Source organism: Dipodomys spectabilis, unplaced genomic scaffold, assembly GCF_019054845.1.
Source record: "Dipodomys spectabilis isolate Male_0828 unplaced genomic scaffold, ASM1905484v1 ptg000197l, whole genome shotgun sequence".
NCBI classification, from domain to species: Eukaryota; Metazoa; Chordata; class Mammalia; order Rodentia; family Heteromyidae; genus Dipodomys; species Dipodomys spectabilis.
The window spans coordinates 7,372,291-7,389,155 of record NW_024870874.1 but is presented as its reverse complement, the minus strand read 5'-3'; the positions used below and the strand labels follow the sequence as shown (position 1 = coordinate 7,389,155).

Here is a 16,865-nt window from a genome sequence, read left to right as displayed (position 1 = left end):
CTCAGTTTTCTTCTCATAGATTTTCCAATAAAATGATTTCTGACAGTGAAGTGGTATTATACACTGAGTAGAGTTTGAGAGCTGGAAAACTTGCTACACCATGTATGTTTGCTTCACTGGTAATTCCCAACACAAATCTCTTGCATTTAACTTATGAAGATGCTCAGTTTGGCATTTCTCATTTTGAAATTCCATTTTTTTGGATCTGGGGATATGGCCCAAAGCCTTGCACATGCCAGGCAAAAGCTACCCAACTGAGCCATAGCCCCAGCTATGAGATTCCATTTTCTTAGTCACTGACTCTGGGTGGTTCTGGGGGCTGAGAGGAACTCTGTCAGCAAAGAAAACCACATGGTAACATTCAGCAGATTCTAGTCACACGGAAATCATGTAAAGTCCTAGGATTATTGGAAACACCAACATTTGTAAGGGTGGGGGAAAAAAAGACATATGACACAAACAGTTGCTGCAATACACAAAATTTTATTTGATTTTTTTAAACTTTTTTTTCTTCTTTTTTTTGGGAGGCAAAATAAAATAGAACTGAACATCAATGAATTTTGTACAACAAAAACAGTTTTTAATATGGAACAGTTCATGAACATTTAAAAATCTCGGAATGGCTTCCCTTTGTCAAAGTCATGCTTTCTCACGGACCACGGTGCGTTGGCACAGAGGCGACAGCGGCAGCCAGCCGGTGGGAGAGGGAAGGACGCGCTTCCCTCAGATCCGAGTCAGCTGGTGCCACAGACTGGAGGGCAGGATGCTCTCGACTTTCTCCATGACAAAGTTCAAGGGTGCAAACAGAGTGCTGAGGAACTGCAGAGAAACCAGAAAGATGCAGAAGTCAGGCCAGACCTGGTTCCAGAGACACGAAATTGAATCCTTCTAGTGAATTCTCTCCATTGTAAGATGTTTCGTCATTATGGAAATATCACAAGGCTACAGTCATCTTCATGTTTACAGGAAGTGTCCCGAGACAGTCAAAGCTGCATTCCAGCCTGCCTTGGCCCTGTTAGATAAAAGGGATGTGTCTGCTGAAGCCTCCCTCACCCCTGACAGCTGCCGCAGTTCAGAGGTTCCTAGTGATCTTTAGGATAATCTGGCTGCCGTGCACATGAAGAGAATGAGGATGTAGCAAGTGGGCAGGAGAGATAGAAAGTAGTGATAACTCAGACTATTTGCTCACCTAACTGGGCAAAGCACTGACTTCAAATGGAAAAGGCAGTTGTGTTTTTTAAAAGGTCATTTGTTACTTATGGATTTCTCTGAGAGCCTGTTATCTTCCAATCCCCTGCACAGCCTGACCTCATTTCTAAGGGACCTGCTACTTGGCATGTGTCGTGGGAGTCTGGGAGAAAGCAGTGAACTAGTTGTTCTGGCAAAGACTTGCCCTTGTGGAAGTGGAGGCTGCAGGAACCTGTGGGAACTCTTTCATTTGGTACTGAAATTCATTTCTGCTTTTCATATGGAGCATGATGCTCTTTAGATGTGCCTTTTAAAAAAATGAGTGCTTGGCCTGAGACTCACTAATCGTGATCTCAAAGCCATTCTGAGTATGTTCTGGCAGAACCATCCAGAAGCCACCAAGCCTCTTCTATCAGAAGAGGCCTCCTGTTCCAAGCAGGGAGATGAGTATTTGGATGGATTTCTTGCCCTCTGTCTGTCCAGAATCAAGGCTTCTTTTACTGTGCAGTGCATTCTCTTAGTCCCTGCTCCATAGGCTAAGCACTGTCTATACCACCAATAATTCCCATAGCAGTAGGGTAGAGGGTGAGCACATATACACAGATGTTATTCTAAAGACCAACATATTCAGTAGAGAGTGCAGTCAGGGAAGTTAGCACAGGCTCCTTATGGGTTGTGGGTCTTCAAGAAGAGGTATGGTAAGCAAGTATCCCAAATTCACTGACCTCTGAATACTTCTTTCTTGTGTGTGTTAAGGACTAGTAGTAAGACCTTATACCCAGATCAAGTGTATTTATGTAAGGAAGACTCAAAATAATTTCTCCAGTCCCTTTTTTACATTCACATATTTGCTTATTAAGACACTGAGGTAATGAGATGTAAAGAAGTCTAGACAAAACTCCCTTGTAGGAGGCTCCAAATTCAGTGGTAGAATGGGCAAGGCCATTAAGATCCCCATCTTAATGGGGAAAAGGAAAAGCAATGGCCAAGCAGATAGAAATAATGATCAGGACAGAAGCCAAAGGAATCACCAGAGGGGTTCAGAAAAGACAGATCATTAAAAGCTTTGTGAAGTGAAGCAATGGAATAGATTCTAATGGATGGTTAGAACGCCAAAAGAGACAGAGGTAGGGTACAGATGGTAGGACAGAAATCTGAGTAAAGAGAGCCTTCTAGTCATAAGTGAGCAAGTATCAAGTATAACCAGAAAATAGAACAGTTGTTTCACTGGAATAGTTCAACACAGAGTTCAAAAATAACTAGAAGAATAGAGCATGTGTGACTAGAAGAATAAAGAATTAGATTTAAGGCAGTTTCTCATAGCCTAAAATTACTCTTTATTGAATACACAGGACAATTTTAGAAGCTCTAAGGATGGACTGTCTATTCTGTAGATTAAAACTGGGCAGTGTACTGTCATAAAGGTACTGTGGGAAACACCAGGCCTAGGGATGAGTAAACTTCCCAGTTGCTTCTGAAAGATTCTTGGTGATGAGACATCAGCAAGTTTACTGACTTCATCAAACCAATAACATGTCATAATATTATATATGAATAGTAGCATATGCATAAGAATATATGTGTACCCAGCATTTACAATCAGAGAGCATCAAGGCCCCATAAATCTCAGTTTTTGCTGTTATATGCATCTCTACAAAAAGAAGCTAAGTGCTAATGAAGTCTGGATAAACAGAGATACTAACAGGTGTTGGAAGATGGAGCTCCATAAACAAGGTGATATTGCTCGTGGTTATCATAAACCCAATTTAGAACAGCTCAAGTTGGGAGGACATAGAGCAAGAATGGCTGAATATTAGCTTGAGCCAGGACAGTTAGAATAAAAACCTCCCTCAAAGCCTAAACCCTAGTGATTCCATCCTCTAAAATGCAGAAACATCTCAGCGTCTCAGTCTGAAATGCAGTGTGGAGACAACTTCACTAAATAGGTTAAAATAAAGATGGCTTGCTTGCTTGCTTTGTTTTTGGCACTGACCTGACTTGGATATAAAGCACAAAAATAAAGCATCTGAAAATGAAGATGAGAATGTCATCCTATTTGGTGTCCATGACTGCCTCTTCTTTCCCACCATGTACTTCTTTCCTGGGTTACAGTGCTTCTTCCCAAGGTTCCATGAGGGAATGATACTTCAATGTCCCTGATGTATATAGCGATCTACTTTTCTGCCTTTCATCTAGAACAATCTACCTTTGGAACCACTCAGAAAGGCACCCTACAGTACAGCTGTGCTTTTCCCCAGATGCCTAATTAACTCATCTACAGGACACCAGTTGAAATATGCTCCCATTAGGACTAGAGCCACCTTCCTCCTCAGCCCACCTCTCACCATCTCCTTGCCACAGCAAGGAGAAGCAGTGTGGAAAGAGAAGCATCTGGAATCCTGAAGCCCTTTCATGAGGAAACAGATCAAAGGCAGAGACTTCCCTTAGGAGATGGGAAAGTTTGGAGGAACAAGCCTGGGCCCTCAGGAAGCCTTGCGATGCTCAGCTGCCTTTCTTTAGCTGTTTGGAAATCCATCAGTACTTTTCTGAGACAAAACCAATGCACAAAGAGAAACAGCAGTTTCATTTCTAGACCTATGGGGAGATTTATTGCCTTAACATTTAAGTCCAAATGAGCAAAGCCAGGCAACCTATCTATCTCAGTGTTCAAAATTTCAGTCCAGAGGGCAGAGATAGGTGGCTAGTTTTTAACCAAAATGTCCAATAATTCAATCAGTGTCCTGTGGTAAGAAAAGGCAACTGGACTAATAAAAAAGAGAGAGTGACAGTTCAATCACCCAATCCTCCATTTCCTGAGACACCACGACTTAGATGAAGGTCATGGCTCCCAACATGCTCCTTTAACAGTAGAAACGCCTCCACTATCTGAATAGGTTCCAGGTGCCTTGCTGCAAGCCGACAATTGACATCTCACTATAATCAATATCAGACTTCAAAGAGGTCAGGGCCTGCAAGTGAAGACGAGTCAGAAGTCAGGGGGCTCAGCCTCAGAGGAGGAAAGACAGGCCCTGGAGAGCACAAGAGGTCAGAATGCTGACCTTCGCACATTCTGTGAGGAGCTGGGCCTGCAATGATGACTTATTTATATGAGCAACCTTATCTTGGGAACCAAACATTTTAGGAAGAGTTAGTCCTAAGTCATTGAGGTAGATTAGATTAGGGGGCAAGGCAGTTGAAACCTCTTGTCTCCCTCTTTTCCAGTGTCCCACACTTGGCTGTGGCTTCCTTACTGGCTGCAATCAGTGTGTAAACACACTGGAGTTCCCACGCTGTGTAGTCTGGGGGTGCGGGGCGACACAATCTCTCTGCATCTATTAAAAGTCTTTATACCAGGGGCATTATCTCAGGAGAGGGCTGAGAAAGTCACTTTCACAAGCTGCAAATGGTTTCAAGCAGCTGCTAGGGCAGCTGTGATAACCCTTGGGGGTGTGGGGGGCTTTGGGAGGGGTCTCATGGAGTGACAAGGGTGAAGATGTGGACAAGACTCGGGGCGGGGGGGACATGGGGCTTGTCTCATTCAGGTCATCCATCTTCTTTTTCCACTAAGCCTTTCCAGACGTTTTAGAAACTGCTAGACCTAAATGAAGGACAAGATGGATGGGATTCTCCACACAGAGGTTTAAAAGCAAATTTATCAAAACTACATTTGAAAATTATGGATAGCTGATGAAACTATCACACCTTATGGAGAACTAAATATGAGGACCCTAAAGGCGGATTTCTATTTTGTTCAATCATTTGATCCTAGACTCAAAAACCAAAGGTTCGGAACCTCAAAGAAGAGTGGCCTCTTGCATATATTCTGAAGGGGCAGCCATATAATCTTTCTAGGTCGCTTCTAAGTCATATCCTATTTACCTTGCCTTTACCTACAAACCCCCTTTCTGTTTAAAGTAGCCACAAAGTAGTTAGTTCACATTTGCTATTGTGAATCATCAGCTAGGGGCTGCATATCTGAGTCACTGGAGAACATTAGACAACATCCAAGCTGTGCCAAAGCTGTGCCCAGTCATTAGGCATGGGGGGAGGGGTAAGGTAAGGTGGGCATCAGTAATTTGTAACCATCTTCGATGATTCTACCACACAGGAAGAATTTGAGGTTGAAGCCACATCCTGGACAGTTCTGCTTTGAATAGCTCTGACAGTCCACTGTGTAGCTTCAAATGGCTGCTTAAGCATTTGCCTTGAATGGAAATATGATTTGGTCCTTGAATGGAAATATGGTCCTCAATCTCCATCTTCAGAGGCTGATGGGATCTTTGAAAAAAAAACCTTTTGTGTTACCATCAAGATTCTAAATTGTGATGGTGCATCCAGGTGGAGTCTTCTAGAGGTTGAGAATCTCCATACTAATCAAAAGTCCTAACAGCAACTACTGTTACCCAGTTTAAAGATCAACGAGATACTCTATAAATATATTTAGAAAACTTTAAGGGTGAAATATGAAAGGAAGAATAGTAATTGTCTAATGTTACAAGTGTATTCTGACTTTATATTTTACAAAGTTTCATTCTAATCTCAGGGTTTTGGCAACCACTTTTGTTTATAGGGCAGCTATGAAGAAGCGAACAAGGAATTGCATGTCCATAAACCTAACCAACACTCATAGTGACAACCTGGTTGATAATGGATTTAGAAAACATATCATGTAGGAAAGACTTAAGGAAATGTAAGATGTTTTCCCTGGGATATAAGAAAGGGAACAGGAGCTTCAGTGTGGCTCTGAAAAGTGGTCCAGGTGATCTGCAAGAGAATGGAGACCTGCCTAGTGTGCTTTCAGGACAGCAAGGAATAAGAAGTGGAAGTGAAAGGGAGGCAGACTTGAACAGTAATATAATCTTAATTGAGATGAGTCTAGATGACCTCTCTTTAGTTACTACTGAAGGCATTTTTTTAAAAGTTCCTTTCAACCCTAAGAATCTATGACAGTTGTGTAAAAGAATGGAAGAAATGCTAAATGGTATCTAATTTTTATGCTGATTCTTTAGAGACCACTACTGTCTAGTCATTTAATAATCATTTATTGAAAACCTACTATGTGCAAGACACTGTGCAAAACTTTGGGGATACAAAGATGAGGAAAGCTCAGTCCTGCTCTCAAAAGGCACACATCCCAAAGGGGAGGGGATCCAACAATCAGATCATGTAGACAATGCATGGAACTCTGTGGGATCATGGAGAGGAGACATCTCACTCAGCTTAGGTGAGACTTAAGAAAGGCTAAATATGAAAGAATGAAGAACTAATTGTACAGTGAACAAGTAGGGTGGCGATGGTGAAGGGCCGTCTACACACAGCAAATAGGGCATGCGAAGGCACAGAGGAAGAGCCTGCATCTGGGCATGATGAGTACTTCATTATGGCTGAAGAGCAGGGTCTGTGCAAGGGTTGGGAAAACGGAGCTTAGGAAGTAAGCAAATGCTGTATAACAACAAGTCCTGAACGCTATGGTGGAACTTTATTCTGAAGTCGATGGAGAGTTGTTGAAGAAACTCAAACAGGGAAGTAACATGCTTGCATTGTCAGCTTAGATAGACCACTCTTGTGTCAATATGAAAGAAGGCCTGGTAGAGGATAAGACTGGAAGCAAGGAGACTAGCTAAGATAATTACATGACCTCAAGCCAGAAATAACAAGAAGATAACCTAAAGATGCTGTGAGAAGAGAAGGAAGGTGAATTAGACTTACCAAGTGCCTGGGTGATAAATGCTTAGAACCACAGAGTGTGAAGGCCAAGCAGAGATTGAGACAAGGAACAAACTGTGAACTGCCCAGTTTGTGGCCTAACTGGGGGAACGCAGGCCCACCACAGAGGTCAGGAGCACAAAAGGAGGCATATGGTATGGGTGGCAGGAGAAGAAGGGTGATGAGTTCAGTTGTGAAAATGTTGAGACTGAGGTGCCAGTGGGACTTCCAGTTCATCTTCAACACGCATGAAAATGCTCTCGCAATTCCAGTCCCTGAATTCTGCCGAGCAGAAAATGTCAATCATCTGGAAAGGCATTAAATCCACCCAGCGAAGTTAGAACTGATTCCTTGCTGATTCCACTCACCTTGAGATCTGAATGGAGCATAGGGAAACAACTGATGCTCTTTTCCTTCTTGCTTCTGTTTGACACCCAGAGGTAGCAAAATTTGGACACCCTCCCTTACTGAATGAGCAGGTAGAAATGATCTCTGGCTGTTAGCCTGGAGGGCTCCATCACAGCCCTCTCCACCTCCTCCTCAAAGCCAATTCACAGATTTTCCTATTTCAAAATGCCATGTCATACACTTCTTAATATGACAAATTTTCATACCTTCTCACAGCTCATTCCTCAAACAGGTCAAGGGTGTGTAACTATTTTTTAAAACTATTTAAATAATCCTTAGAGATATAAATCTCACCCTTTATGAAGGAAAGACAAAATATCCAAAGATTGGAAATAATGTCATTTGATATGTACGAAATTGAATCCTTTTCCCACCATTGTCTCATTTGCTATGATTCCTTCCATTATTTCATCCTTTTGGACTTCATGCATATTTTGGAAACTGCTGAGAATTTGTTTTGGGGAATAAAGCAAGGCATGCATTAACAACCTGTGCTTTTTCATTTGGCTCTTAACCCTTTGATTCCATTGATAAGGAAAATTAAACAGTGAGCCAGTGATCTCTGGAGGCTTGCAACCATTTCAGTGCAACAACACCCACATTTCTCACACGCTGCTTCCCCTGGTTTTCCCTAGCCATTTCCCAAGTCTTCCCTCTTGGCAAATACTCACGGCTTTTGCGAAGACCCCCATAAGTTCTGGGAACTGATGTGTCAGGAGGGCCAGCATGGCTGTGAAAGAACACAATCCAGCAGTAAAGAGGATAAAGAAAGGGAGCTCCTTCTTTGGGTAAACTGAGACTTCATGGAAAGCTGTGGAGAAGACCAAGAGAGAAATGTTAGACTTGGCATGAAAAGCATCCTGGAGGGATTTCTATTTGATGGGACTGACTCCTTAGAGCTTTGGATAAATGCTGTTGGCAATGAAATAGCCAGACACAGAACAAAACACAGCCAGTATTTCTCCCAACCTACGGCTGCCTATCTGCTTCTCCCAAGTCCAGGTCCAGCCTGCTGCTCCCAGCACAATGAGGTAATTTGGGGATGTCTCACATTTCTGTAAAGCACCATTTATATCTAATCTATGTTATTCCTTTCTCAAAAAAAGCAAAACTTCCTTCAAGTTATATGTTCATTGAATAAAACCTGGAAAATCCAAAACTCAAGTATACTGAAAAAAAAATCCCATCTACATTTTCGCTTTCCTGTATTTAAAAAGTACTAGAATGAAGTGATATTCATTTATCTTAGACTTTTTCCTGGCACATCCTGAATATGCCAGTGGAGGAGCCTACTCTGACAGCATGCTGGCCTCTCAAGCTGCTAGGGATGAGGGTCAGATTGATAAGAGTTATCTGCAGAAAACTGCTGGTGATAAATATAACAATCATCACCATCAGAAAAAAATAACAAAGAGAGCACTTTCCATAACTGTTGAACTTCAAACATTGGGTTTGGGGAAAACAAAAGCAGTGGTAGAAAAGCCAAAAGAATTGGCACCTCCCTTCTGCTGATCATGTAAGTGTTTGGGGAGAGGACAGCTCTGGTCAGGAAGGGAGGAGGGGAGTCTCTGACTACACAGATGAGGAAAAGAACTGCCCAGGAGCCTGGCAGATGGAGAGCTGAGAAACTGCAGGTGAACAATCATGGCACTCAAACCATAATGATCCATGGTCCATTCTCCTCAGAAGTACATGGTCTCAAGGCCCTTGCTTGACTATACATCTCTTATTACTCAAAACTCTAATCTACACCGCTGAAAACTGAAGGTAGAGGACATGAGGGAGGTATAAAGCCAAGACAAGTTACATCTTGGTTAAATCAACCTTTTAGGGTTCCAGGGTGGAATGACACTCAGGGCTCAATATGGCAATGATTATACTGTGTATCTGTAAGATCTGGGCAGCATTTACAGAAGTCAGCCCTCTTCATGTCCTTACCCTCAAAACTTAACCCCAAAGAAGCTTCTGGTGATGATCAGACTTGGATCATGGCATTCAAATAAATAAACATAAGTCATAATTTTCTATTTCAGGCTTGTGGAGATTATCTGCATAAAGTTTTAAAAAATTCTACCTTGTTCTAATAGCCAATCTATTCCTCTGAAAATTTAATTGGATTTAATGAAAACATTAAACACTATACTTTCCAGGAAAACTCTCTTGCCAGAAAAGTGAAACTTTGAAAATGGTAACATTTTAGCTCCTCCTGAAGGAAGAGTCAGAAGGTATACTATAGGCCCATATAGGGATTTCTGAAATCAAAGTAATGTCATCTGAGGCACCAGGTTTTGGTAATAGAACTCAGACAAAGTTCTCTTAGTTCCCAAAGGAACACAACTCACAGTGGGGCTGGTTAGCAAGGAGGTAAGCCAGGTAAATCTAGCAATTCAGCTTTTCACCTAGAGCCCCCATGTTGGAGATTGATGACTGTTTCAATAAACGCAGGCATTTGAAAATTTACTATGCAACCCAGCACTCCAAAGTTATACTACTCCTTGAGGGAAAGTATTGGTATGTGTTCTAACTGTGAGGTACTGATATTGCTAGGACTGGTAAGAGGGAGACGGTAATAGGCAAGGGGACAGGGCAGAGAGAGGAATCAAAGCTTATAACTTATCATCTGTGGGAGAAAAATATGTCTTAAGTCAGGCCACATGAAGAGCCTGGACATGAACCTTATACACAGTATGATTTGATAATAACTATTTAGCTTTAATTGTCAAAACAATGTTGTATTACAGTAAACCAAAAAAGAACAAACTTTCAGCATGTGGTGTGGCCATTCGGCTGGCGGCCTGTAAGGCACTTAAGGGCAGGGTTTTCCATCCGAGTGCTGAGGCTGCACGTGTGCTCTGCACATGTCAGCCAACTCACTATATGCAGCCCACAAGATGCTCACGGGAAACCCTCAGGCCAAGAACATTGCATCATTAGGGAGAGCATACTGCCCTGACCCACTGCTTGTATCGCTCTCCCACCCGTGACTCATGCACAGCTCCCTCTGAAGTCAGCACTTCCTCTACACTCCATCCTGTGCATAATAACCCAGCTGACCTGCTGTGGAGGCAGAAACCTCCATGACAGCCCCGCCCGGTGAGTACCAGCACATACTATCACTCTCGGTGCTCAGACCCGTCTGTACGTGATGCCTCTTCTAAATCTCAGTCCTTTGGCATCTCTCCCTTTGATGAATGTGGACAGACTTAGAGGAACAGGAAACCCAACCCACTCACATAATTCACTTTAATATATCTGCTATCAAACAAGGCCAGGGGTTGGGCGGAAAAACAATAAAAGATAAAGAACATGATAAACATTTATCATTCTAGCCTCTTCCCATTCCCACCTTTAGTCACTCCACTCTCCCTGGCTGAAGAGAGGACTCTAGAGGGCTAAGACTTACAGGGAAGCAGCTCTCGGTCTGCTGTTTCTGTACAGATTGGATATGGATAAAATAGATGCCCCTTTTCCAAGGGATAAGGGATCATCCGAAAGGCTGAAAAGAGAAGACAATATATGTTAGAGACTTGTTTGTTTCAGAACTTCTCAACTTAAAATGCACTTTTAAAATGGGAAATACTCTTATATGGGAAGCAAGACTCACCCAGACTCTGAGTCATTGTACCAGATAAAATGTCAGAGGTACATTATGATGTATTACTCACACATTAATCTCACATCATATATTCTGGGCAAACCTCACAAAACTGGGTGGGGATAGAGGTGCAGATGTAGGAAAGCCATCAATATCAATGCCTAGGGGCTCATCATCCGTAAAACATTATAAAAATGTTCAAAGCACTAATTCAATATAGCTCAGCCAATGGTAATAACACAAACCTGGGTGGAAATGCTTCCTTAAGAAGCAAATGTGGATTGACTTGTTGGAGCCTGTTAAGAGATGTACAAATATGATAGGTATTCCAGCATGTCTATGTAAAAAAAATATGTCTAAGTAGATTCAGATTCCAACCAGGACAGATAAAAAATGAAAACTGAAAAGCATACGACTTGAGAAGTATCTTTAAACTTTATGAAACTTTTAAATCTTCAGTATCACGTGGGAAAAAATGGAGAGACTGATTATCTGTATTTTGATGATGTTAGGCCACCTAAATAATGCCTTTGTGGCATCAGCTGACATTAGGCCCCACACTGAATTATGGCTTTCCAATCAATCCATCCTTCCCCATTATCGGGTGTGTTATTCTCCCTGTTACAATGTCAACAGCATGTAAGTCTCACTATTCCTATGAGCAGTGTTCACGAAGGTAATTTTTCTTCAACAGATGTCCTCTTACCCAAAACACACTGTAGATACAGAATATAAAGAGATAGCCTAACTCCAGAAATGCCAGAGAACAATCCCTGCCCTGGTTGTCAATGAGGGAAGGTAGCAACATACAGCAACATTCTTCATTTCAAACGCTGCATTTTAAGGAATCCTAGCTACATCCTCAGCTGCATAATTACCAAAGTCTTTTCAAAATGCTGTCAATGTACATATTTATCTTTAGCATACTTATTTCAAACAGGCATCAGAAACAAAGAATGTTCTCCCTCACAAGAAATGACAAGGTCCCATTGTAACCAGCATCAGTGCACATATGGTATTTATTCTGGTGTCTGAATATTATTTAAAAGTAAAAACATTATGTATGTGATTCCAGCATTTGGAATGCAGTCAATCTGCACCACTGTGGTATCACTCTGAGGTTACAGCACATTGCCACGGAGAATATAAATCACTATAAATGTGGGATTAGAGCAGAGCCAGTTTGCTGGCAGTTTGCTGAGGTAAAAATGTTATCAATTTTCCTCTCATAACAGAAACCTTTTAAGCAGAGATTAAAACATTAAAAACACCCCAGACTTTAACTCTTCTTAAAATGAATGGCTCACCCTAGATCAACCAGACCTTTTTCTTTCACACAAAGATGACTCTTCATTGTACAAGCAAAGAGTCAAAGATATTGAAGAAACCAGCATCTTTCTTGGTAGATCTAGACTTCCAAGAAAATGAAAAAAGAAAACACCACACACACACACACACACACACACACACACACACTAAGCAAAAAAACAAAAGGCCAAAAGGGAAAAAAATACAGCAATTTTATAGCATCAAAATCTCTTTTGGGAAGCATTGACTTTCCATTTAAATGACAGTATGACAGGATTTTAGTACCATTTTTTTTTATAAATGATGACTTCTCTGAAAGCATCCTAAAAATGTTGAAAAATCTATGCAGATTTTTTTGTCCTTGAGTCCAGATTCTCCATGTATAACCAGGTACTATAACTGAAATATGTTATATAATTTAAATTAACCTTCAGTTTTCAAAGTTGATGTAAATCTGAATTTTAGCTATTATTCAATTTTATTTTAATATATGTTTTATTCAAAATTGAAGACAGTACACACTTCAGGAAACAATTTTTAATGAAATATAGAAGTGTATAATCTTGAAAGAGCTCAGCCATTGAAATCTAAGGGTTGGTTAGGTCAACAGTTCATTTTGTCTCTCTTCTATTTGGCATGCATACAGAATTTTGTGTACCAATTTAGACTTTTGTCTTCTGACTGTGTCTCTGCCTTTTGGGGAGATGGTAGATAATACTGACTCCATAGAATTTTTAAGAGAAAATGTATACATGCACGCTTTCCCATCCCCATGATTGTAAAGATGTTTATGGCACCCTGAAGATCTCTTTCTCATGTCAGTTGTCATTTACATTGAATTCTTAAAAAATATCAAGGCTCTTGGCTTCACAAAACAAGAGAAAATACAATATCTGCTTGCAATTCTATCCTTTACCCACCCTGCTGTGCAGGCTCCAACAAAGCATGCCATAAGAAAGGAAAGAGGCACCATATACAGGCCTTGCCAGCTTCAGCTCCCACCTCCTGGTCACACTCACTGCAGAGAGGCAGTGGTTCCATGACAGCCTTGTGGCTTTAGCCAATGTCCAGAGATTGTGTAGGGGCAAGAATTAAGACCATGCTGATTCAGTGGTTCAGAGAAGAAGAGAAAAAGGTCATTTTGGACACGACTATTTTATAAATGCCTATAACAATAAACAAAACCTTTGAAAAAGTCCACATTTCAAAAATGAGACATCAGAAATGAGGACTTGAATGTAGTAGGATAAGATCAAGAGGAACAGAGTAAATGAATCACATGAAAAGGAGAAGGGAGAAGAGAATGCAGTCAAGAATCCAATGTCTATCCTACAAAATTAAGAAGAGTGAGGGAAGGGGCTGGTAGGGAAGGATGGGTGAGAATGTTGAAAGGGGTGACGTCGATCAAGATATATTGTATTCATAAACTGCTTTGTTAAATGGCAACTTCGTTAAAGTACGTAAAGATAATAGTCTTCAAAAAAACCAGAAAAATTAAAAATATGTATTTGATTAAAAACAAGAAATCTTGGCTACTCAGTATGTGGCATAATGAGTGACATTTCTCTTTCCTTTGTGTGTCATCCTCTCTCCCACTTGACTGTAGTTGTGTTTCTGCTAAAAGATCTAAATGAAAGTGACATTTAGTTATGGAACACATTCCGCCTTTCACAATCAAATGGAGGCATGATCCTACCATTTTTTTCCATCTGTAAGGAGACACATTCCCTGGGTTCCCAACTTCTCAATGCTGACCCCACTGGAGGCTCTCCACCAGCACCCATGAATGAAAAGAACCACAGAACAGATACCCTTAACATAGACAGGACAGAAGATATATTTTGAAATTTCAGCCAGGCTACCTTTTCAGAGGATCTCAGGGAACTTGGTAGAGATAATTTGTAATATAACTGAGTATGAATCCCAGCTGTACCTATTACTATTAACATTACAACGTAAGTGCTTCCATTTGTGACAAAGGATACTACAGCATTACCGGATGATCAGCGAAGGTTGGCTTCTCTTTCCCTTCCTTCCTTTTCTACCCAGTCAAAAGTCCCTCTTTTCTCTGTCATGCAGTGTTCATGAAAGCCATGAATGCCAACTGAGGAAAATTCAGAAGTCAAAAGCCTGTTTTTTCATTCACATTCTTTCAACAATTAGAAGTGAAAGCAAGTGATCTTGGGAAAATCATTATTTCCTTGGGGTGACTTTAATGATGCTCCATTTTAATTTCTCCTTGTGCTCTTCCCTCCTCAACCTTGATTCTGTTTGTATCTTTGTTAAAGGTGTAAGTGAAACTTAGATTTAGTTATTAAACAAATTATACGCTCCCGAATCAAGTCTGAAGCATGAAATGCTACAGTTTTACAGAGGAATTACTACCTTGTTAGTGTGACCCTCAACACTAACTTCTTCTGTTGGAATGTACTGCCTCTATGCACATGCACAAACCTATATATACATACACAAACATGTATATACACATGTGTCTCTGTATACATATGCACACACATGTGTGAAGGTATGCATATACACACATATATGTATATATTTTCAGTCTTATTTTTCATGGTGTCCTTAGACCCAATGCCAGGCACAAAAGAGAGACCCAATATTTGTTGACTAAAAGAAAACACAGACTAATATTCAGTCAGGAAGACACAATATTTTCTCTTGAAAAAATGAGGTGAAGTCAGGGATAATGGACTACTACAGAGGTTACAGCAGAAGAACATCTGAGTCACGGAGTTTGGGGCCAGCTTGGGAAACATTGCGACACTCCATCTATCAAGAAAAGCAAGCATAAACAAAGAAAGCCTCAGGTATATCCAAATTATAATCAGTTATCAAGATTGAATAAGTTCAGGATCAAGCTGGCTCTACAGGACAGTAGGCAGGGGCAGATCTCCATGCAACACTTGGAACCTGGCTGTTGGAAGGTTAGCTAAGACCAGGCACTTTCTCAGATCTCTGCTTTCTCTCGAATTATAGAAGGGGGTTGGGTGGGCTCCTTTTTCTGTAGTCTAAAAGGTGCCAGCTTTGTGGAGGAAAGGTTTGGTTAAAGGAAGTATCCTAGGAACTACATCTCACAGTGAGGGGCATTGGCCATTTAGGTTCAAAGAGAATAAATTAGAATCACAATCTCATCCTATGCTTCAACAATGGACCATTTTCCCCTCTCAAAGGAAACACTCTGCCTTAGTTCCCCGAAGAAACATCACCTTCAAATCTTATACATTATTTAGTGGATTCTTTGGGGAAAAGAAAGAAAATAGAGTCTTACTTGGTCAAGTGGAAAAAAAATAAGAACAAAGAAAGGCTAAGTGATTTACCCCATGGCATACTTCTGCTATACATATAGAACTAGAAATGTAAAGTTCACTGTTATGGTCAACAGACAGCCCTGCTTTAATAAAATAAACAGGGTAAAAATAAAGCCTTGAAAAGAATCAAGGTGGGAAGGGAAGGCACATTAATATAGGTAAAACAGAAGATGTGCCATTTCAAACAGAACCCATAAAGTGCAATAACATTCTAAATAAGACCCAGTTGAAATGAGACCTTTCATTCATATATGTTTTTTATATTCAAATCATACTTGCAGTTGTGTGTGTATATAAACCAGAGCCTGAAATGCTTACGTAAGTATAACTCAGATAAGGTGGCAACTGTACAATAATCCAAGAAAGATAGAGTCTTATAAATTGAAACTTTCCCCTTTTCTTAATTATCTTAACTTTGAATAACTATTGTGTAATTTCATGGACTAGGACAATGATGAATCAAACATTCTGGAGACCTTTGATATGCTGATGTGCTTGTGGTTGAGGAGTCAGGGATTCTCCCCCCACCCCAGACTCCCAGCCTTTAACTACCATATGTTTCAAACCCAACCAATCTCTGCTGTGCATCAGCTGGACTTTGGGTCTTATAAAAAGAAATGGAAGGTTTTTTTTCCAACTAGTTTGATGGAAAATCTACTTAATTACACAGGAGGACTAATTCTCTAATATAACAGATTCAATTCATTAAAACAAACGAATGAGAAGAAGAATTACACCTACCTTTACCTCCTAACAGTTCAGCTAAAAATTTTGTTTCGGATCTCCAAAGGATAACCTAATAATCAGTTTTGACCCAGAACCTGGAGAAATTAGGTACTGTTACTTTTCTGTCAGAATTTCAAGTGAAAAAAGGCAATTGGGTGGGAGGCAGGGAATCACATTAAACTTCAAAAAGAAAAAAAAAAAATTCAGGAGAAAAGACCAAACCATGAGGCTGGAGATGTCAAAAGGCACCACCCAGTGGTGCACTGGGAGAAGTACAGGCTCTTCTGCTCAGGCCCAGGCTGCCCTGTGGAAGGCCTGGAGATTCCTGAGTGGGAGCCGCTACATTTGCCAGGAAGCCACTAACCGAGGACTGACAGTGCATGGCATTGATATCATCAGTGCTTTTCACGTTCCAAGAATTAGGTGAGTACTTGATTGAGAATTAGAATCCATATATTGTTTTAAAATACAGAGCTGTGAATCTTTTTAATTTAATTTTATAATGGACACAAATCTGGAAGTGATGTCAAAAGATTTCAAACTATTGCCTGGAGTGGGAATGATGATTCTTTCTTCTAAATTGTATGGCACAATTATAGCTTTCTTTG

At 40.7% G+C, this 16,865-nt stretch overlaps 1 protein-coding gene across 7 annotated transcripts in view; it reads right to left on the bottom strand.

Annotated features, from left to right (window-relative positions):
• Nucleotides 1-467: 467 nt before the first annotated feature.
• St7 (suppression of tumorigenicity 7) overlaps nt 468-16,865 on the bottom strand; it is a 204,132-nt gene continuing 187,734 nt past the window's right edge. For 4 of the 7 annotated variants that reach the window (XM_042695938.1, XM_042695940.1, XM_042695943.1 and 1 more), the window contains 3 exons: nt 10,706-10,798; nt 7,974-8,113; nt 468-819 (listed from right to left, as the gene is read on the bottom strand). In XM_042695938.1, the coding sequence (XP_042551872.1) occupies nt 724-819; nt 7,974-8,113; nt 10,706-10,798 (329 nt within the window). In that variant the 3' untranslated portion in view covers nt 468-723. Of the gene's footprint in view, nt 820-6,887; nt 7,202-7,973; nt 8,114-10,705; nt 10,799-16,865 lie in introns of those variants that run through there. The other 3 variants (XM_042695937.1, XM_042695942.1, XM_042695939.1) reach the window with 2 other exon arrangements.